At 41.8% G+C, this 23,466-nt stretch overlaps 1 protein-coding gene and 1 non-coding gene across 2 annotated transcripts; both read right to left on the reverse strand.

Annotated features, from left to right (window-relative positions):
- Window positions 1-521: 521 nt before the first annotated feature.
- On the reverse strand, window positions 522-22,860 carry eif4g2b (eukaryotic translation initiation factor 4, gamma 2b). The gene is made up of 21 exons (XM_078256521.1): window positions 22,756-22,860; window positions 21,231-21,296; window positions 16,326-16,451; window positions 13,068-13,170; window positions 12,793-12,924; window positions 12,314-12,380; window positions 12,072-12,223; window positions 11,786-11,896; window positions 11,034-11,216; window positions 10,852-10,893; window positions 10,509-10,650; window positions 10,017-10,171; window positions 9,748-9,861; window positions 9,128-9,256; window positions 8,611-8,715; window positions 7,952-8,167; window positions 7,111-7,369; window positions 4,408-4,612; window positions 3,489-3,697; window positions 2,289-2,410; window positions 522-1,444 (listed from the first exon to the last, which is right to left on the reverse strand). Exons 7-21 carry the CDS (start codon window positions 12,153-12,155, stop codon window positions 1,379-1,381), a joined length of 2,142 nt encoding a protein of 713 aa, XP_078112647.1. The 5' UTR covers window positions 12,156-12,223; window positions 12,314-12,380; window positions 12,793-12,924; window positions 13,068-13,170; window positions 16,326-16,451; window positions 21,231-21,296; window positions 22,756-22,860; the 3' UTR covers window positions 522-1,378.
- LOC144522794 (small nucleolar RNA SNORD97) lies at window positions 9,365-9,538 on the reverse strand. Its single transcript, XR_013502449.1, has one exon. It is a non-coding gene; the product is annotated as a small nucleolar RNA SNORD97 (small nucleolar RNA).
- Window positions 22,861-23,466: the final 606 nt, after the last annotated feature.

The raw sequence follows: 23,466 nt of genomic DNA on the forward strand, positions 1-23,466 counted from the left end.
ATGCACTTGTTCCATTTTCCACATTGGAGCATTCAAAATAAACAGGCCACTTTCACACGGTTACTCCAAATTCTTGGTGAGACCAAACTCTGAAAGCCTTTTATCGGTTTGTCAAAGAGGATGCTGAGGTGTCCAATTAATAAAAACAAGCTTTTCTTTTGTTCTCAAATAGTTAATACTTGTAAACCATGTGAAGCTTCATAGGAAAAGTCTGCTTCAATACATTTATTGTACAATTAGGCCAGGACTAAATAAAAAACTTCAGCATCTGCTTGGGCTATAATAGGTTCTTCTTAGTAGATGTCATTATCCCAGCACAATAAACCAAAAAGCCCATCTTACTAAGAGGTAGAAATACAGGCAACTTTGAAACGTTACTGCGGTACACCAATGATTACAACTTCTTGAAATATTGTAACATGAGGAGGATCGTTGAGTGAGTATTGCAACCACTCATCCAAGAAAGGGACAGATGACGAAAGGGGGAATATCACCAAGAAAGCAAGATGCTCATTATCAGCGACTACAAGAGCACTTTTATTTAATTAAAAAGCGGAAACGTGTTTTTTTTAGTAAGCATAGGTTGACTAAACACACATTAATTCATTTTGAAATGCTTTGCCAGCTTATGCTTCACTCTGACTTCAGTGGGCCCCCCCCCCCTTTTCATCCATCATACTTTCTGAAACAAAATACTGAATGTCGCATATTGTCTTTGTTTTTTTACTATATAGATCAATCTGCAGCCTGTCTGTTGATTTGTAATCTCCTTTGCCGTTTTGAAGGATCACATGAGTGTGATGGAAGGGAATCCAGCCTGGGCCCTTACATGGGATCACTAAGCTCGTCACTGACAAGACCTTTTGGTAATAGTCTTATGCGTTTAACATTAGCGAAGATGACCACTCATTTGATTTATTTAGGGGGAAATCCTACGCGTTCTTAAATAAAGCAGTTTCCCACTGGGGAAGTTCCAATCAGTAAAAATTAAGTGGAAATCAAAAAAAAAAAAAAAAAAAAAAACAATACAGTGAAAAAAAGTTACAAATTTCAAAAAGAAGACAAAAAAAACCCAAACAGATGGTTGAGCCACTCCAGACTTTAGAATTCATGCAGCTGATCAGGACACAAGATCCAAAATCAAACATCCGTTAGGCAACAGATCAAATGATGCTTCTCAGCCCGTCGTCACGGTAACGGGTGGTAACACATGAGGCCCTACAGGTACAAGCTTACCGTTTATATTTTGCATAACAGAAGCAGCTAAGTGCCATGTGGTAGTGGTTACATTAAGAATGGAGTTAAATAAAATGAAAAAGGCGAGTGTACTAATAAGATAAGGTCGATCTTCTACACCATGATGCTTCATCTCGGTTTCTCAATCTGCTTCCTCCTCTGACTCCTCCTCCTCCGCTGTCTCCAGCCAGGTGAGCCACTGGTTGACCTGACGGAGGGAAAACAAAAAAAATTCACATATACAGTACTGTCAGTCTTGTACAAAAAAGGTGTGTACATGATGTGTATACTAGGGATGAACCGAATCCAGGATTCGGCTGAATATTGGGTTTTTTGACGGGGTTCAGTTTCTGCCGAACCTTAACATTTTTTTTTCCACCTAATCGAACCCTAAGTTCGCACTAAGTGCGCTACGCTGGTCGACGTAATGACGCCGCCGTTGATTACGGGAAGGCGTTTACGTAGGTGGAGCGTTCAATGCAGTAGGCTGGGAGAAAGTGAAAATGGAACTCGTGAGCAGAAAAAGTGTCGTTTGGCAGTGCTTTCAGTCAAAAGAAGGCCGTTCAAGTCCGGCTACATGTTCAATTAGCGATGCCGATTTGTCCCGTGGTGGCGAGGACCCTAAACAATACACAACATCGCCGCTGTTAAAACATTTGCGTATGAGACATCCGAAAGAATACGAGTTGTGCATGAAGGAATCTACAGACAGCAGCCAGAATGCAGCAACTTCAGGTACGGCAAAGGAAGGCCAGTCACAGCTAAAAACTTGTGTTAACCATTTGTTTACTTCATTAATGTGTTTACTGTGGTAATGGACTGAGGATGGGAGTAGGATTTGGTATTCGGTTCCAGATTCAGCAGAATCTTAACCAGTGGATTCGGTATTTGGCCGGACCCCAAAAATCTGGATTCGGTGCATCCCTAGTGTATACATAGCTGAGGATATTCAGTCACACAAATCAAGTGGCAATGTATATTTCATGAGCGCAATCCCCGTTACCGCAAATGTTTGGGAAAAATAAACTCCCACTGTGATGGCATTACTGTACCTGGAATAAAGATTTTCCTTTTCCAGGGAATTCCTGGCTAATGTCTTCTTTCCATGCAAGGAAGGCTTCTTCTTCAATGATCTCCATGTCGTAGAAGTTGACAAAGTAGCGCAGCAGCATGCCTTAGTGGAAAGAATAAAAAGGCCATTAATGAAGGTCTTCACATAAAAAAAAAAAACACGTGATTTTGTTTCTACTAGCAAAATAAAAAGTATGATTTGTTGCTTTAGTGACAAAATGTTAGTTTTAACCAGTGCTGCTGTACTTGTAACTGTAGACAGCATATCTCAACAGAAACCAGTCAATATCCATTCTTATACAGGAATACTCGGGCTGTCATAATGAAGACAATAACGAGTTAACGCAAATTCCTGGGGCAGGGACGAGACGGCAGAACGAGAGCGGGTCGGATCTTATAATACGTCCATGAACAGGAGTGGACGGCTAGCAGAAACACAGCTCCTTGAGCGGAACAAAAATGGATGAAGAAAAGGGTCTTTTGAATGGCAGGTTCAGTGTTGAAGCCCTTCCAGATGGTTCTCTCCACAAGACTAAAGGTCTTTGCATGTACCGTCGATGTGAATCGAGTTCCCAATGGGGTAGTTGAGTCTCAAATACCACTTCAGCATTAAAAACTTGAAAAAAATCTCTTAAAAGTACATTTAGAACAGATGTTAAAAAATGTGCAATTAAATTAATGTGTGATTAATTGTGAGTTAACTAGGATAATTGTGTGATTAAATAATTTTATCGATTGACAGCCCTAATGAATACATTTTTTTGTTGTTGGCCATTTTAGGCCTTTATTAGACAGGACAGCTTGAGATGTGAAATGGAAGAGAGAGGGGAAATGACATCAGCAGCAAAGGGCTGCAGGTCGGCCGCTGACGTTAAGACTAAACCTTCGTACATGGGGTGCACGCTCTAGCAGGTGAGCTATCAAGGTGCCCCCATGAATACATATTTGACCAAGAATTATGACCAAATTAATTACAGAGCGTGACAATTCACTGTTGTCAGCGCTCTCTGGTGGACAAACTATGTAACGGAGACACTTTTTTAACTACCTCAAACTTATATTGGCATTTACGTACTGCAATTACTATTGTCTCACATGTACACCGACATATTTGCAATAAGTTCATAGCGGCTATATGGGTCTAGCTCTAGTGGATTGCCCAAGACTTGGGAGTACTGTACCTTTAGGGAAGGCGCTGCTGTTGCAGTGCACCTGCAAGGCGTAGAGAGCGCTGACCTGCAGCTCGGTGTGGTCGTGCAGGAACTTCTGCATGACGGGCTTGAAGGCCAGCAGCAGCTGTTTCTCCTGCTCCAGCTGCTCTTTGGAAGGGGCGGCCAGCTGCTCGTCGGCCTCGCCCATGCACAGCTCCTGGGAGATGTACTGGAGGAAACTGGGACAAGAGCAGAAGACAGTGGTCCATTACTTTAAAGCTAAAGTCTCGCAGTGCCAGAACCTTCCTCCACAGCGCTGCGGAGGAGGGTCTGGCTAGTCCACACAGCATTCCGGGATGGGAGAAAAACGTGCTCTGGTTTATTGGCAATTCGTTAAACCAATCACAATAGTCATGGGTGGCGCTAAGCGCTGGACGCAGCCACGGTGCCGCTGCAAAATAGCCTCGGGAAGGAACTAGTTTTGGTGGAACGTGTACGTTCAAAGGTTGTTTTAGTCGTGCAACAGAAAACTCAGATTGGACAGACAGTCTAGCTAGCTGTCTGGATTTACCCTGCAGAGATCTGAGGAGCAGTTAACCATTCCTAGTCTTCATAAATCAACCCAAGTTTAAAATGCCAACACAAAGGAAGCGGAAGGTAACGGACATCGGGCCGAAACGAGGGACATCCAGCGGAACTTCAGGTGGCACCTGAACAATACGACCAAACGATAAATGGAGAATATAATGGGTGGATGAACCGATAACAGAAATAATCACTAGTTGCAGCCCTAGGCAGTGGGGATGCAAATTATGTAGTGGTCAAAAAAAGCCTGACAGACCCCTTTCACTGGCCTTGCACTTAAATGTTAAATCCATTAATTGATCAACTGAAACTGGGCCTCAATGTTCATCAAAATTAACTTGAAACACACCGGCTGTACATTTACCTGGTCATGAGGATGTTGACAAAGCCTTTGTCAGTGTGAAGCTTGGGCGAGATGTTGTCTTTAATCCACTTGTAGATGGACTGTGGAGAGGGGTCTGCCGTTATCTGTTTCAGCAGCTCCTTCTCCAGCTTCAGCAGCGGGAACAGGAAGCTCAGGCCCTTCCCCTCCAGGATCTCCAGCATGCGGTCCTTGTTCTGATCGATTTCTGCCAGGAAGAACAAGTCAGTTATTCAGAAGCAGGGCTGGGTACCGAATTCAATACTTTTTCAGGGTTTCCGCGGGGTTAAAAAGTCTGGTGTATAGTGTTGCGTCTTAAATAATTTGAAACAGGTCTTTTTCCAATGTCAATGTAACGCTCCCTCTACAGAAATGCTCATTGAAATGCTCCCGCAGCGCTTTAGAATGATTTCTTTTTTTAATTCTGTGGTGTTGCAGTTCTGTTGCTAGTCCAAATATAATTTTCTGTATTAAGACTACAAAGGAAACAAACATGCAACTTATATTGCAGCCAATCTAGACCCCAGTCCTATAATGCCGATGAAGAAATAGGGTAATTATTTCAGATGATGTTTCCGGACTCTTGACACCTGACTTTGATGTTGTGATATAGGTCTTAAATTTCATGCATAATGGTCTTAAAAAGTCTTAAATTTGACTTGGTGAAACCAGCAGAAACCCTGTTTTTTTTTTTTAGGCACCGACCAAATTGCCTCCATAGTATCGAGTATTGAAAAACGCCTCGTCATTCAATACCAAATACCTAAGGAGTAAATCTCATCAGCGTCAGTGAGTCAATAAGCATGCAGCATGCTTCTACCAAGAGCTAACAATGCTTGTGATTGGCTGCCTAACGTTACACATCGTAGAGACACGCAGGAAAAGCCCTACGTTACGCACAGACGGGGCTCAGGTAGTAGGAGATGAAAAAAAAAAGAAGAAAAGATTTGTGCCGTAATGTTGTCATTTGTTTTGTTAAAATTGGTATTAAAATGTATTGTTCAGGAACCCGTATCAAAGTCACTGAATTGGTATCGGTACGGAACATTTTTTTAACAATAGCCAGCCCAATTAAAAAGGGGACACAATGGTAACATCTGTTCCCTCGGTGGGATGTCAGCGTTTCCCCTTATTACGCGAGGTGGGTGCGGCCCTTTTACACAGAAATTAGTTATAAAGTGTCACTATTTCTTTTAAATGAACTGCCGATATACAGGAAATGACTTAATGACTGTGAATGAGCAGATTGGCAGTTTCATTTTGAGAGTTTCTGTTTTTATTTCTTGTTTCCCCTCACCTGCGTCCTCGGATAACCGCTGACAGTAAATTGACGTTTTCACAGCGCTGGGCCAGCCCCAAAACCTGAAGAAACCACAACAATCCCAAAGCAAAAGCTCTCCATCGCGCCTTGACTGACACAATCCTACGCCGTGTGTGCGCAGCAGGTGAAGTCAGTTAAAACATACATTCCGCAGCACATGCGCTCCGCTAATGGTCCGCATACGTTGCGCGTTCAATGTAGCCAAAGTCGCGCAACCTTGTCCCCATTTTTGGCGGTTTCTAAATAGTTGTGTGATGTGTAAATCAATGTTTTTATTTATTCAGCAACACCACCACCCCGCAGCTAGGGCTGCACAATTAATCAAATTTTAATCACGATCTCGATTTTGGCTTCCCACGATGAAATTCACGCGATCGAGCGATATTTAAAATGCGTCATCCCGTTCATAGAGCGCTCCGTAAACCACTCTCTGATCACGTGTCTCCATGAGCCAATCAGAGTTGTTCCCTGCACCGCGCAGCTTAGTTTAGATGTAGACAGTCACAGAGAACAGAGTAACGTCAGGAAAATTCCAAAACAGATAGCAGTCGGTCATAAGCATGGATGTATTAAGAGAATAGTCGTAAGTCGGTCACGAGGTTTACCAGCTTACCAGTAAACGCAACATTTTGTCCCGTCTGTGTTGTTTTTCAGACAACAGCAGTGACCAGTGCTAGTTTGAGTCTTTTAGCTCATAGCTTTAGCGGCAGACTGTTGTACGTCCCGCTGTTGGAATCCTCTAGAGTGAAATACAGTCACACTACACCGTTTAGCTGTCAGCATTTTAGCCGTGTTTAATCCAGTTACTACTGCAGCTAACGGTAGGCTAACGTTACCTGCTGTGTAACATGTTATTAGTGTTTACTAGCGTGACATGCAGCGATGTTTCTGTTGCCTCTAACGTCTGTTTTGGAGCATCAGAGTGCAACGCAGACATTTAAGTGGCACCGTAATGAGGCACAGAAATCCGAGTTGCTATTTCGTCCGGTAGATACCGGGATTTTAACATGCGCCGTTAACGTGAACAGAAAATTGCGTTACCTGTATCTTTTCACGGCAAACGCGCAAGTGTGGAAAGCGGTCGCACAACCGCTGAAATGGCATACTCCTTCATAGTATCCTTCAACAAAGGAGGAATGTAGCACAATATGGATGTGAAAGCAGTTATAATTAGCCTATGTGACAATAACATTTGTTCTGGTTAAAATCAACAAATAATCGTGATCTCAATATTGATCAAAAATAATTGTGATTATCATTTTGGCCATAATCGTGCAGCCCTACCCACAGCACCCCAAGAATAATGATAAAATATCTGTAAAGATTTAAAAATCGGTTGGATGCTGTGTTGGTATGTTTCTTTCTGCGGCAGGAGCATTAAGTACCTGGGAGCATCTTCTGCATGTTGACCTTGCTCTGCTGGAAGAGATCGGTGAGCCACTCGCGGTCCTTCAGCTTGGCCGTCTGTTGCAGGCAAAGCAGGAAGAGGGGGAAGTGTGTGCCGTTCTCCAGGGGGTGAGCCAGCTCCGCCACGCTCACCAGCTCTGCGATGATGGCCCGAGCCGCAAACTGGGCCAGGTAGGACTTCACCAGGGGCACGTCCAGCTCGATCTTGGGACACTGGTCCAGGACGTTGAGGAAAGCCTGCAGGAGAGGAAATGCCACCGAATGAATCATGATGTTACCAACTTCATAATCATTCCCCTCGAAATAACTACAAACTCAGGCCTCCTATCCGCTGCGGAAAAGTTCTTTTAGTCAGTCAGCCTGGTCCATCAGAGGGTCAAGAGAGTGGAATTCAATCCCAAACCACATCAGTTAAACACATATACATCTTTTACTATGCAGCTAAAACACTGAATTGTCAACACATATACGCACTAAAAGTATTGATAATACATTTATTCTGCTAGTTTGTAAAGTCAACATATGAATTTTACTTATTGTTTCCTCCTAGTTTAATACTGCTTTTATTATTCTTAACGGTTGTGTCTGTTCTAATTATTTATTTATTTTTTTTCACTTTATACTCCATTGCTTTGCTTTGTTGTATATCTTTCTGCTTCTTCCGTTTAAAGAAATGCCAATAAACCAGAGCACTTTTTTCTCCTATCCTGGAATGCTGTGTGGACTAGCCAGACCTTCCTCCGCAGTGCTGTGGAGGAAGGTCTGGCAATGCGAGACTAGTTTGAGTCGGATATAAAAAGGAATGCTGGATGTTTGTACCTGCATGAAGTTCTCTCCAGTGATGAGGCCCTCAGTGCGGAGCGTGTGGATCAGAGTGCTAGCGTGCTCCTTGTCCTCATCGGGACGGTCCAGGGAACACACGATGATCTTACTCAGCATCTCCGGCAGGAAGTGCTTGGGAGCCTTCATCTCCCTCACGCCGCTCACAGCCTCGGTCAGGTTCTTACTGTTCAAGTACTCAGTCACCATTGCCTCCTGAAGTGGAGATTAGAGCACACAGAAATGAGCTGTGGCCAGTTGGATCACTATGTGTGAAAAATTAAAACTCAGCTGCTCGGTCGCGGACCAATGACAACACAAAAGTGCTACTTCTAAAAAGATAAGCAGCCGATAAGTCTCATGATCTGAATAACTTTGTGGTCTTTACAGAAAGGAGAAAAAAGGAAAGTTCCTAATTAAATCTTATTTTAGGTATATTATTTAACTTTTTTGGTACATACTACCTTCTTCAAGATGGGTTTGGGAAGGTTTGTTCAACATTTTGTAGTCTAACCAAGTGGTGCCATCAGTATGGAAATGTAGGTTGGGGCAATAGGCTGTTTTGCCTTCCCGATTCCTCCTCTTTATTGCACTCCTTGCAGTCTTTTTTTGTAGAACAATTTTCCATTATTTATATATTGCAGCAGTTTTTTGCCTACCGTCATTTTAAGCAGTTCCTCCTTGGCAGGAGGTGGTTTCTTGTTTATCTTCTGAGGTTTCTCTTGGATGGGCGGAGGGTTGGTCTTCAGGCCAAGCTGTGGAGGCTGGGGCAAAAGGTCATGCCGTTATTACAGATATGGTTCCACCAAGAAAACATAACATTTGATGATGATTGGGTTTGGCCAGGATTCTTTTTTCCTTTCACTGTTTTCGCTAACATATTATTGCCCCTCTACACCGTTCGGTACGGCACAAGGTGCTTCCCGGTGTGTGCAGGTTAGGTGTGGTAATCTGTTCTGCTGTTGGAAATGGTGGACACGAGCTGTGCATCGAATAAAAGTTTGTGATCTATATAAATGTTGTTTGTTACAAGTAACAAGTTTTCTCTCAAAACATTTTCTTTCACACTTTTGTTGTTGTTGTAGTATTCTTTCATTGTGTGTCTACTGTCTCATCTATGTTTATGACAGTTAAAAATAACCAAGAGGCAAACTGTGAGAAGGGACCGTCTCTTACCTGTCCCAGAGGGGGGGTTTGAGTACGTGGGGGCTGGGCGCTGGGAGGCATCATGGTGGGGATCTGGGGCTGGAGTTTGGGTACCTGGTTCTTGTTGAGGAGGAATGACTGAGCAGGCCGGAGGCTGATCTGGGGGACCAGAAACACATGAACACAAAACATAAATTAGTACTGGTTATGCTCTTTTAAAAAAAAAGAAAAAAAAAACCAAACTTAATCTGCCCATTGGCTACATCCATGCCCTCATATCTCATAATCGCAGTCAGCGGACCAGCTGCCAGTTTGAAGAGAAGAGGAGAAGGAGTGGAGGAAGGATAAGAAAGATGGAGATCAAAGAGTACATGGTAGAAGAAAGACTGGTAGCAGGTTGTATTCCTCAGAATAACGCGTCTTTTTATAATCACTGGGCATGGAGACTTGAACAACCTGCAGGCAGGACAGTATGATATATACGTTTTACCTTGAGCGGTACTTTAACAACAAAAATCCGGCTTGGTGCGCCTTTCAACTTTATTCAAATTCAATTATAAGCTATATATTGTTTAGTACCCCTCAGGACAAAACATTTGTTACGCTTTTGTCCATATCCTGTATCACAGCTACGAAGTAGTTCCAGTTACCTCATCTGCATTGAGCTGTCCTTTCTTGCTGAATCGTGGAGGCATGTCCTTGGACTGGACCTGCTGCTGGGCCATGTGGTTCTGGTTCTGGTTGAGGAAATGCTGGTTCTGAACCTGTCGAAGGTCACATGAGCACAGTGGATAACTTTCAAACTTTTACCTCAATTGAATCGTTCAAGAAACACCAATCACTGTTTGCATGAAGAAGAAGAATAATAATAATAATAATAATAATAATAATAATAATAATAATCTGTTAGCAGGATTACCTGGTTGGACTTAACAAAAGACTTTGGCCCTGCGTCAAACTGTGACTGTGGTTGAGGGACGATGTGGCCGTTGAAGAGCGGGTTGGTGCGATGGCGTCCCATAGTGGGCGAGTACCTATCCTGAATAACACCCGGGCCAGTTCCAATCCCACTGCCTGAGTACACAAAGTACAGAGATGATGTTATTAGAGATTTTACACGGAAGAGTGGGTCCAAGCAGAAGACACATTGGGAGTATTATATGAAATGACCACCCAAAGGTGATCATAAAAATAGATCAAACCATGTTGTATCACTTTAAGCTCATCATTTTGTGTACCACAACAACTTCAAAATGCATTATTCTTGACGTAACTTACTTATAAACAGCTGTATAATGCTTGTAAGAATAAAAAGTCAGTCCAGTTTTAACATCGACAACATGAAAAGGAAATAAAAACATGACGAGGTGTAGCTACAAAAGGCAGAGACACCGAGGAACATAGCCTATACCTGGCATCTGCCCAAACATATCGGCCAATCCCCCGAGAGTCTCCCTGTCCAGTTTCATTCTGTTGGGCATGAAGGGGCTTTCCAGGAAGAAGTCCATCCTCATCCCCTGAGACATGGGTGCAGGGATGAAAACACCCAAATCCTACAGGAACACACAGAACAGAGATAATGTCTTTAAACTGTCAAATAAACATGATTACAAGTTCAACCCAGAAGTTTCTTTCCAACATTAACACGAGGGCGTTCCATATTCAACACTAAACGACATGTTTCTTATCAAGCCGGAAACTTAAATTACATCCTGTGCATATTTTTGTGTGAGGACAATGTCCTGCTGACTCACATTTCTCACAATGGGCTGCTTGCTGATGTGCAGAAACTGCTTCTTTGTAAGGGAGAGAGGGTTTTAATGTTACAGGTTTATTTATGGCACCCGTTAACACAGGCATGCCTCAACCTCGGCTTCGGATGTTGGACATTAACTATTAATCTGAACAAGGAGCGCCATCATTTCGCTGGACTCACTTTCACTGCCTCCTGACGGATCTGGTGAATCGTCTTTGGTCCGTTGTCAATGAAAGCCTTGCGGGGGACCCAGTTGTTTTCTCGCAGTTCCACTGTGTCTTGCAGCAGGAAGCGGATCCTAGCGGGCAACTCCTTGTTGTTCATTAAGGATCGCATACGGCCAAAATACTGATCCATTAAAGACTGGAGAAAGGGTGGAGAGGGTGGAGAGAGGGGAGTGAGGACAGGCAGACCTTGTACATACAGTATGGCAGCAGCATTTAGGTTAGCACTGGCTGTGAGCCAAGTGGGGCTTTAGGTGAGGCTGTGTGCAGCCAGACGGTGAGCTTAGCAAGGCCCTGACATGACAGTCGACCCAGACAGGACCACAAAAGGCACAGAGAAAAGAGGCCGGCAGAGTATTTATATATATAAAAAAAAAAAAAAAAATAAAAAAAAACTAGCCAGCCAAAACCAAAACGTTAAATGTCTGGTTTGCGTTGAGCGCCCTGATCATTTTATAGTAACTGTAAGTTCTTTACTAAAGCTTTTTTTTTTTTAAAGTAAAGATTTTACTTCTGCAATGCAAAATCATAAGTAACTCGCTCAATTACAAAAAAGGCCATGAAAAAAGTGTTTGCAAGTTTGTGGTCTCTGTGTTGTTGAATTTGACATTTGCCAGACACACAACGTTACTCTCATCTGGAGAGGCTGTTCTACGGTTTACAGCCTCTCCAGATGGTTCTGGTGCCATGAAAGGCTGGCACGGTTACCTTTGCTTTCTCATGGTCAAGTCTCGGCCCCACGGTTCTCATTATCTGACAGAGGCACTCCAGATCCTCCCCCATATCCTTGAGCTGGACTCTCTTCTTCTTTTCCAGAAGCTTCAGAAAAAGATTGAGGAGAGAGGGAAGGCAGAGGGGTCATACAAAGTACTGTACTCTGGTCTTCGTGAAGGTATGCAGCATTTCTTTTGAGTCCAACTCTTGATGTGCAGTCTTTTAAAAAAAGGGAGGGAACTTCAAAACAAACAAAAACTATAAAAAAGAGTGCACGTACTGTTTTGATGCACTTATGAAGGATAGATTCGTGGATGAGGTCGAGTTTACCAAGTTCCCCGATGAATTTAATGTTGCCAAGCATCTTGCTCTTGGCAATGGAACGCTGCTCCTCCTCCTCAGAAGTAAGAGGGTTGTCATGTTTGTCATAGACTGAAGGGAGAGAAGAAACAGACGTAAGCAGTGGACAGGCTATGATGAAGTGGGCTCAAAGATACTGTACACACAATGACATGCACTCACTTTCAACATTTCTGGTGCGGTTTTCAAATTCATCTTGAAGTTTGGAAATCAGTAGTCTTCTGAAGGTCTATAATAGCAAAATAAAACATCATCCATAGGTTATGCAACTCAAGGCAAAGCTTGTCAACAGAAGCACATATGGAGAATATCTTGTGTCGGGACACAACTTTTATAGTCAGGCAGCACGTGTGATGAGTTTCGCTTTCACTGCTGAAATGTTATACATATGAATGACAAATATTCATTTCACAATTGAGTTGCAGGGAGGTATTAATAACAACAATAATATAATCATTAAGAAAAAACATCAGCTTTTATCAGGGGAAGAGTGGTATTTATTTTACGGCCTGCTCAGCAGAACAGAAATGGCAGTAGCGATATAATATAAGAAGGCGGAGAACAAATGTGCTTAAGGCTTAAAAAAATAAATAAAAAAAATGTCTTTCATTGTGCAGAAAATGGTGAACAGCCACACTTACTGTGCTCTGCTTTTGGGATGTTTGGATCTCAGATGAAGGGCCGTCAAAGTTTGGTGCGTCCTCTGCCAAGCGCAGACATAGCTGAGCATAGAGCGAGCTATACTTGGGCTCTTCTAGGGCTTTGTCTACAATCTAAACCACAGCGGGGGAGGAGAGAAGGGAGAAAACCAGAGAGGGCCCAGTCGGACATTAAAAGGGTGTATAGGTAGGAGCCAAAAAATGGATGAATACATTTGCATTTAGCAAAGGACTAAAGAATAAAAATGTACCCTTACCAGCAAGATGATTCCTTTAAGGACGAGTTTTGAATCTACGCCCACGTTCAGGAGCTCAAGGCATAGCTTGTCAAACTTCTCAGGCGTGAGTTTGTTGAGTATGCTAGAGAGTGGAAGGGAGAGGCAGCAAGATGAGGAAGTCAGGAGGAGTATGCAAGATCAAGATGTTAGCACGACATGTTATCAAGGTTTTGACACCCTACTGGGTGTCTGATCAGTCCCTCTTCCTTCAATTGTGACACATGAACCATCTTATAACCCTTCACCGCCTAAGCACTCACTCTTCTGTAGAAAGCTGGAGCATCACTTCATTTGCTGTGACACAGTGAAACAGACGGCAGTTAATAATGGTTTATAAAGCCACAGGCTTTGTTTACTAAATCTCATTATCCACATTGGCTTCCTCATCCTCTACAGGGATGGTTGTTACAGAGAGCAGAGTGTGAGATAATGTCAGACTAGTGATGCACCGATACTGATACCAGGCAGATACCGACTCAAACTGGATCAGGGTATCGGTACCATTGGGGCACATCTATTCAATTCTGTTTATATACTATATAATGGAATTTTAATTTCCTGTTTAATTTCGACCAATTTGTTTCTGCATTTAAAAAGGTTTACAATTGAATATCCTTTTAATTCTGAAGATTTTTTCCCAAGTGCTGGTGCACGATTTATTTTATATATATATATATATATATATATATATATATATATATATATATATATATATATATATATATATATATATATAGAAAATGTAGCTAACTTCTCTCCGTGTTCATTTGTTACATATCATTTTACAATGTAAGGTAAGCCATGTTTAAGTCAAGCCTGATGTTGCCTTATACACAAAAGAATGATCCCAGATGATAAGGAAAAACTCAGGAGCTCATTTCACAAACGTGAATAATATTGTTACATTTTGTTTTACAAAGTTAGGTAAGTCATGTTTAAGTCAGGCCTGATGTTGCCTTATACACAAAAGAATGATTCTAGTCACTTCCACACAGAGAGGCATACAGCTTATTTATGATACTGATCCGGATCTTTACTCGTATCGACCGATACCCAAAGCCCAGGTATTGGTACCGAAAAAGTCGGATCGGTGTCCTAATCAGGAATTTAGAAAAGCATGTTAGCAACAAGAGGAATCATGCCCAGGAAGATGTGGAGGGATATCCAGATGCTAACTTTTTCATTTATGTATATAAAACAACAATTTGATCTAAATGTGGCTAAATGACTGTACGTCAATCTAATGGGCAGTAGTTTAACACCTGCCTCCTGTGGTGGCCACCAGCTAGTCTAAATTCCTAAGGAGAAACTCTGTCGTCTCTTTATCTTTTTAACTCGTAAACATCATCTGACACAGAGGGGGAACATGGCTCGAGTGCCGTTAGCAAAGCACATGTCATTGCAGGGACCGCAGAACTACGCAATTCAACCCTCTGTCACCGTTGGATTCACAAAATCATCTGTGTGTGACGAAGCAGCAGCAGCAACAATACACGAGTAGCAGAAAATCATGCAATTGATTAACTTTCTAAACGCCTGGGGTCTCATTTATAAACGTGGCGTACGCACAAAACGGGGCTGAAAATGTGCGTACGGCACTTCCCACGCTAAGGTTGTGATTTATAAAAAAACAAACTTGACGGGAGAACGTGCAATCCTCCACGCAAACTCCTGACCCATGCGTACGCACATTTTGGAGACAATGGGAATTAGGGCGACGCAGATGGTGAGGTGGTGAACTGAAGTCAGACTGTAGAAAGTAAATGTGGGAATAACAATTACTCGTAATATTTTCAAGTGTTGATGCCTCACGCACATTTTTTTCACTCCATATCATCCACGTTACCCTGAAGATTAAATCCAGCAGTGTCATTTGCGCTTGTACTGAGTGATACTTGTTCCATAAAACACCTTGTAAAATCCAAATCAAATCTTAAATAAAAATGTGTTCTTAATGTTTAAATCGGGCGCTCGTCTCGCCGTCCCATTGTCCGCTACGGAGCACAGGGGGAGGGAGATGGCCCGACGGCATGGAATACAGGATAGCATCAAATACCCTAGCATTAGATAACGGCAGAACACAGTGTAAATAACTAATGTATCTGTCAGCTGTTAAGCTCTCGCGAATCGTTACATTTAATGTCCTCGTTATCGGTCCGAACTTTAATACTGTTTGTGACAAAACCTGCATGAAGAAAAGTGTGTTTGCCTATTACACTTTCGTCTTTGAATTGTATCTCGGGGTGGGGGGTACCATTAGTTGATGCTGTGATTTTGGCAAGGTGTTAACGATCACAAATTGTTGTAAACATATAAATACTGCAGTGAACCCGTGTGTAATGCTGCATAATGGCACTGCTGGCCCTGCAGGAGGACTACGCTAATGGAAGAATCAGGAGAGAAAGAGGCTTCAGGGACCATGACGATGACTGGCTAATACCCCAATTTAAATTCCCTAAAGCTGCGCTCTTGGATCTAAAATATGTACTGAATTGGGTCCAGTAGAGAGGGCAACGCGCCGGAACCGTGCCATCCCGGTCCAAATACAGGTCCTCAGACAGGTCCTCGCCACTCTGGGGGCAACCGGCTGTTTCCAGAGGGAAATGGCAGACAGCTACAGTAAGGGTTTTATATAAATATTATTTATAATCTTGAACTTTATCACTAAGGCTTGTTTGGATATAAAATATAGTTCTGTTAAATCTTATCATATAGGTCTGGTATATCGAAGCTAATTAATTACTCCCATTAACATACAGATCAGCATTCATGAGGTGCTTTGCATTGACTATTTATGGTTAAAAATGGGTGTGTACAGGGCGGGATAAGAGGCTGATTACCATACGCACACTTGTGGGTAATCTGCGACTTATAAATGGAACATTGCTTACAGGTGTGCGTACGCACGGTTTTATGAATCTAGATTTATAAATTTTCTGACAATAATTAGATATTTTCTTTAAGTCAACCTGGCCTGAATCCTGTAACCTTTGTTCAAGACACTGTTCAAAAGTGTAACTGAAATTTGGCAAGCCAAACCACACAAACCGTTAATCAGATGGGTTTTGTGACTTTAGCAAGAATTGGACTCAGCGATTACAATTCTGGCACACTATTATATCTGGGTTAGTCTTGATGAAAATTCATGGAGGATGTGGCAAAAACATATATGCTTTTAGTCAGTGGGGATGGACCATTAACTCTTCAAATACGCATACAGGCTTGATTGAACCTTACCCCCTCACTTTCCTGAAGATTGCATCGTGTCGCTCTTTTTCATTACTGGAGTTGACATCTCGTCTAGTGCTTCGTGAAGGAACCCATCTCTGAACGCTTTGCCCTGGGGTTTTCCCCAGGAACTCGCTGTAGAGGTAGAGAGAGAGGTAGAGAGAGGTAGAGAGAGACTGAGTATCGCAGAATGTGGCGACATCATGGCTGGTACATAAAAATACACTGCCTTTGAAATACAGTTATTGTTCTAGCACAAAATCCTTCAACACTAGCACTGCCAGGAATTTTAGGGATACTATAACCGCCAAGTCCGAGGCCCAAGAGCTTCTGTATCCTTTCGTTATCGCTGATGGGTCATCCCTATAGCGGCAAGCACACACGCAGTCCCCACACACTAGTCACAGCCAGATCTAACAACTTGAAACCTCACAAAACTGGCGCACACTTAGCAGTTTGCTATTTTAGAAAAACGTTAAATTTTCACTGTGCATTCAGTCCAGTCAACACTAAATTTCAGGTTTCTGTCAGCAACTCCCGCAACTAAATCGTTTTTTCACGAGCTGATGCTGTTTTTGAGTTGTAAGCAGCAAATAAACTGCAGCGTTGAACATTAAATGCATAAAACAAATGCTGATCCGTGTAATCAATTTCAGCATTTTTTTTTGGCAAGTAAACTAAATGGTTATAAAAAAATAAATAAAAAAATCATGGTGCAAATGATTACATTATCACATTTTGTCAAACGAAAGGACACCAAGTCCCCCTTGAGCATTACATTTGTCCCTCCATCTCTCCCTAGACAGTGTGTCTTTTAGTTCAACAGTCAACACACAACTTGCCATCTGATCGCGCACATCCACACCAACCTAAAAAAAATAATACAATTTAGAAACGTTAGTGTTTTGGTCAAATGAGTCACAGAAATGACATTCCTGATACTATAGCGTCTAGTGCACACGGGACTTGTCAGACAGAAAGTGTGATTAGTTTTGCTTTCATTTCGGAAATTTTATAGATATGAAAGGAATAATGTGGGCCTGCATGCCTAAGTGTTATTCTGTGATGAAAAGTGCATGCGAGTAGGGCTGCAGCTATCGATTATTTTAGTAATCGAGTATTCTACCGATTATTCCATCGATTAATCGAGTAATCGGTTAAGAAATACTTAGTAAGAAATACTTAGTAAACAGCTATAGTAAATATTTATTATTGCCGTTTACTAAAAAAAACCTGTCTTTTGAAAGAGCAACATTTTTTATAGCCAAATTCCAAGTACATTTTTGGTGGCCCAAATGTTAATATTTTTCACCCCCTTCCCCTTCTTGCCTCTGGCTCTTTGCACTGGATATGCAAAAGAGCTGTTCACTAACCAGAGGGTAAATGTGACTGTACAAAGCTTACAGCGGGGCTACTCAACTACACTGTTCTGGGGGACACATTTTAAGAAGGCCAATACTGAGTGAGGAGAAAGAATAAAGAATGCAGATGTCACCGGCATGATGATGTCATTCACATGCATATTAAGTGGCCATGCTGGGGGGAGGAGCCGGTTTGTCTCCGGCAGCAGCTAAGTTTCCAAAGATTAGTAGCAAACTAGTAAACAGTTAGACTACAAACCGACAGCTCTCGTTTTAGCTTGTTGGTAAAACATGGCTATTTGCAGAGTAGCATGCTGTAGGCTAGTTGTGTAAAACAGCGCGGTGGACGAGAGCCGCAGACGTCAGTTAGCTACCTTGTGTCGGGTTCGCTCCGTGGAATGGATGAGTAGACTGGATGTTTTCTACTTAGATGAAGTAGCAGCATGTTTGCAGCTTAAAATGATCCCAAACTTTCTGTCGTTTTCTCTCGCCTGTCTCTTCTCTTAGACCCTCGCTATTTTCGTCTTCCTTCATTTGTAATCTGGGCCGTCAGTCTCGTGCACAGACCGTTTATAAACAAGCGGTCTTGTGTCCACAGAAGCGTCAACCTGTTGTGTGCGCTAGTAATTATCCTCCGTGTGGAAACACAGTGAGACGTACAACCTTAATTACACTGATTTAACGAAGCTTCGAGGCAAAGAATTTTGCTTCGAGGATTTTTTGTAATCGAATTATTCGAGGAATCGTTTCAGCCCTACATGTGAGTGAGTATTGGCATGCAATGCGCTGTACAGACATCATGCAAATGCATCAATTCCACAGCGGATGAGAGAGCCAACGTTATCGCTGCTGCTCCTGGCGAATAAAGGGGGGTGTTTTTGTGAAAAACACCAAAAGCCCCCTCTGTTTAGTTTTCTAAACGTTCCATCATTGTGACTGAATATAGGCATGTGCAGAAAAGGTATGTAGGAAACGTCAGTGCAGGAGGAAAACATAGTAAGAATGACAGAATAATAAAAAATAAAAAAAATATGTAAATCACAATGTATTGACAACTTATTTTACAAGTGAGTGCACACTCATACAAATGGTGCACTACAAGACTACAAGGTAGTGCACCATCTATCAACTTGTGTCCAACTTGCACAGAAAGGCCACAATAAGAACCACATCTCCGCAATTCTTCAAATAAAACCCAGGTGTAATCGTCCCCTATGCTATTACCATTAGAATTTCATTATATATAATACTTATCGTTAAAATTGAGGCCATTATTAATCTTACTGCACTACTCAGGCCAGCGACATCAGCATGTGGTTGTTGTCGTTATACGTTCTGTCCACTAGAGGGCATTCCAACTTTAGCCTCAAAAAGGGGCCCATACAACATGGCACATTGCATTTCTGGCACAACAATCTGTTTACATTCATTTTAAGCCACGAGAACACAGCAAAAAAAAAAAAAAAAACTAAATCAACAGAGAACCCTGTAATTAAACATTATCTAACGAGTGTAGTGAAGCGGCTGGGTTGTAAAGGCTAACGGTGCTCCGTTAGCACACTGACAGCATGTTTGAAAGTACAGCCAAAATGTCATAAATGTACCGTTAGTGTTAGCCACCATGCTAACGGCATTGCTATCTTGCCAAACAGCTCTGTGACTACTTTTTACTTAATATTTTTAGCCGTTTATTGGCAAACTGTTTCTTGCAGATTGTCACGTTAATGTGAATATAGCTATGTAAGGGATAATCACCAAGAGGCAGGGCAATAAACAGTTTGATATGCCCGGCTTGTAAACGGCTTACCCCGAGACGAAGTCGAGGGCGGTAACCTTCCACAAGCCGGGCATATCAAACTGTTTATTGCCCTGCCTTGAGGTGATTATCCCGTTGATTCTACTTCTTGCTTGCCAACATAATAAAGCAATTCAAATACTTTAATAATTATGCTTTTTCTTATTCGTATAGCATGCTTATTAAATGTATCCTCTGTTTGAGTTCATCTCCCTCAAAAAGTAGTCCCCTTTAGAACTACGGTGAATAACATTAGCTCAGCTGTAGCTAATTAGTTTCTATAGCAACCACAGTCCGGGTCAGTTGTCACCGTCAGTCTATCCTTCTGTTGGCTCTTCCACTCGATGAAAACCTTGATGGCAAAGGCAGTTGCCTTTTTCGTGTTTGATTCAAGGGCCCCGTCTTCAATTGTACGCAGCTCCTCATCTGTCAGATCTCTTTTTCTTTTGTCATTCCGTCGTCCTCGTCGCTCTTTAACCAGTCCTCAAATGTCTTCCCTCCTCCAAATATATTAAAATTGACAATGAATTCGTCCATTTTTAAAACACTGCAATGTTTAGAACTACGGCCAATAACGTTAGCTCCACTGTAGCTAACGTTAATTAGTTTATATAGCAACCACACAAGGCTGCATCTGATCACGTTAGTTTAATAACGTAGTTGCTACATTGTATCTCACTTGCGAAACTATGTATCGACTGACCCTCCGATAGATTTCCAACACATTTTAGAAACTTTTTTTAAAACAAGGTTTATTTTTACAATGTTTGAAATTTCTGTGACAGAAAAAAAAATACAAGCGGCGTATTGATCTACTATTTGATGACGCTGTGCTCAGTCAGCGGGCAACCTGCCGGGTTAATGCCCTCCTCCCGGGTTAATGCCCTCCTCCCAGCCAATCAGAATCAAGCATTCTTAAACAAAGTAGAATAATAGAAGTTAATATATGAAGTCGAAACTGACTGACGACTGAAGGGCTAGCTAACGTCAACATTAGCTTTCTCCATTAGGCTCTCAGCTGAGCTCGTATAATTTGCGACGCAGTCATGAAACAAGAACGAGCTAATTAATGATAACAACGGCAGCCTGGGCTTTGGAAAACACCGAGCGACATTTTTCCTCCCCATTTTTTTCCGACACTTTATAGAACTAATCTCTTAAAATCGAGAAAATAATCGGCAGATTCATCAACAATGGAATCAATCGTTAGTTGCAGCCCTACTCACAATGCCTTGTGTTGCCCACTCCCGCTAACTTTATCGTTCAGACGTGAGAAAAGCATTTCGTTTTCACATGTGGGTCGACCAGGGCGAGAAATGTTAGCCAACACATTTATAAAAAAAGAAATTATTTGAATTATATTCGACTACACTGAGGCACTACTACTTTGTTCCGACAGACCTAGCTGAATGATATAATAACGCGCCGTCAAAACAATATTTGTCCCTTCACACAAGTGGGAGTACTCCGTTGCCAATGCAAGGCCTTTAAAACACGTTCCTCCTTTTTTACCCTTAGTTGCAAAAATAATCCCACACTGCCCGGTTGGTAAACATGCATGTGCTATCTGCAGTTGACTGACATCATGTAACAGGACTTCTGAGTATTCAAATCAAAGTTTCCTGGAATTCGAGCCCTTTAATCAACAGAGTTGTCCAGTCCACTTTTTTTGCGGTGGGGGACACTACTAGTGCCGTAGTGCTAATAATTAAATCCCTATACATAGAGTATGCGCCAGAAAAATTCCAAATGACAAACCTGTTGCCGACAGTCTTGGGATAGTGCTGAGGTGCGCCCCTACCACCTCCTCCCCCCGAAGAAGCACTGTAGAAGCAAACACAAGGAGGGGAACACTTTAGATACACGCAACACTGCACAAGCTCGAAGATTAATTGTTCTGCTTATGCATTCATTTAGCCATTATTCACACCCAAAAGACTAAGGAAAAACAGCCTCTGCTTACAAATGAGTTGAATTTACAATTCAAAACCGCCCAAAATACACAATTAGAAAACTGTTCTGTAAGAATACAATACCAATCAGCCATAAAGACATAACATTTATTTTTCTTCAGATGTGTTGTATATAGACTGAACTATTAACTGGGTGTATCCTTGCACTTGTATTGAGGAAGATATTTTAGGTTTTATAACTGATGTTAGAAAACCAATACACCATTGACTTAAATTGAATGTAGGAATAACTGCTTGGCCTGGCTAATACCTTCATAAATAAACATTGAATGATGCATTTTCAAGTGACTGTCACAATCAGCTGTTGGGAGAGCCAGAGATGCAATGCACACAGTCATACAGCAACGCCAAATGCAGCCCATCTAAGGTGATGGCGTGTGCATTAATGCACGAGTCAGTCAACTGAGTGGGGCAAAGCCGAGGAGAGTCTACATGTTGCCTGGTTTGAGAGTTACTGATTTAATGCTTACACATACATCTATTGTCAATTTCAATCAGCAGAAAGCATGCACTGTAAACCTAAATTATCAGAAGATGAACTAACAGTGATCAGTATTGAAAATCATCATTAGATTTGTCATGATTCTAGATAATGGATTGGATGAAACATAACGTCACTTCAATGACCAAAACACTATGTGATGCACAAAAGCTACGGTGACATGCATGGTTTCAGGTGCAGTTGAAAAGCAGAACAGGTTGTTCTTTACACTGACTGCTCTGCTGCTGCTGTTAGATTATAGACATCATGGTCTATTAATACTCACATTTCCACGACAGTGTGTTGAACTGCAAGTCAATGTAGCATATAGGCTGGTGACTGGGACTGATTTGTATATTCAGGGTGTCTGCAAGCCTAGCGAAATTTTATTTCATTTGAATGATCAACCAATTTGCCAACCGCCAAATAGCATGTGAAACTAGAAGGTGCACGATAAAATGGCAACCTTAAATCTCCCCCGCTGATTTATACATTTAACATCCAGTATCTCAAATCATTTGAAGCCTCAATCTGGACATCTCAAGACTTAATCCAGGGTGCGAGACATCCCGTTGACAGTGCTGCCACCACCAATATTTAACCAACAGGACAGAAATTCTCCCATGTACAGTATGTCTACCCAGCCCCTCTTTTCAAAAGGTCTCACAATTATAAGTGTCTGACAGCCATTTTGAGCTTTCCAACATCCTGTTTTGTTCTAAAGGCCGGAACTTCCTGCCCAACAGGCAGAGCTAGCAAAGGGCTAACCATGGGAAAAAAGAAAAATATGTCATTGTTGTTATTTTCTGCTCAAGCTTTGGTTTATTACCTGAAACGAGAAGCACCCCCTTCTGCAATCGCACTCTCCACTTTGGCGGCTTGACAATGAAGAATACTCAAAAGAATAATAATAATAGGAGGGGATGGGGAAAACGGTGCTGAGGAAGAGAAAAGGGGAGTACAATTAGTAACTGCTTGGGGAAAACAACGCATATTCATAGGCTACGTTATTAAATAGGGCAGGATGAGTTGTCCAACATGATGTCATTTAGCCAACTTAGCTTGATAAACAGTTCAGTAGCCAGTTCTTTGTTATAGGCCTTGCCACTCACATGACAAATCAAATTATCAAAGCAACACACGTACTTAAGTAAATTATAAACAGATACATCACACACTACAAATTAGTGTTGTTGAGCATTGATGACTGTGCTTGGCACAATGACAACAATTGACGTTCATCACACGGCACTTTATTTACATGGGAGTTTATTATTAGACATGTATATTTTCAAGGCCTACGTTTTGCGGTTTTGTGTATGTATACACATTTTATTATTGTACTTTTATCTGTCCTAAATTATAAGCGTTTTAAAAAACCCAAAACGTATTTCTGTGCTCCTCTTTGCTGTGCTGCAACAAATCAAAAGGTGCGTCAGCTAACAGCTAATTAGCTTGCTAGGTTTGGTAAAACCTACGTTACGACATTGGTCAGATGTTTACCACGTCTGATTACAATTGTTTTTAAGCAATTTGCAAA

The sequence above is a fragment of the Sander vitreus genome, chromosome 8 (assembly GCF_031162955.1).
Source record: "Sander vitreus isolate 19-12246 chromosome 8, sanVit1, whole genome shotgun sequence".
Taxonomy (NCBI): domain Eukaryota; kingdom Metazoa; phylum Chordata; class Actinopteri; order Perciformes; family Percidae; genus Sander; species Sander vitreus.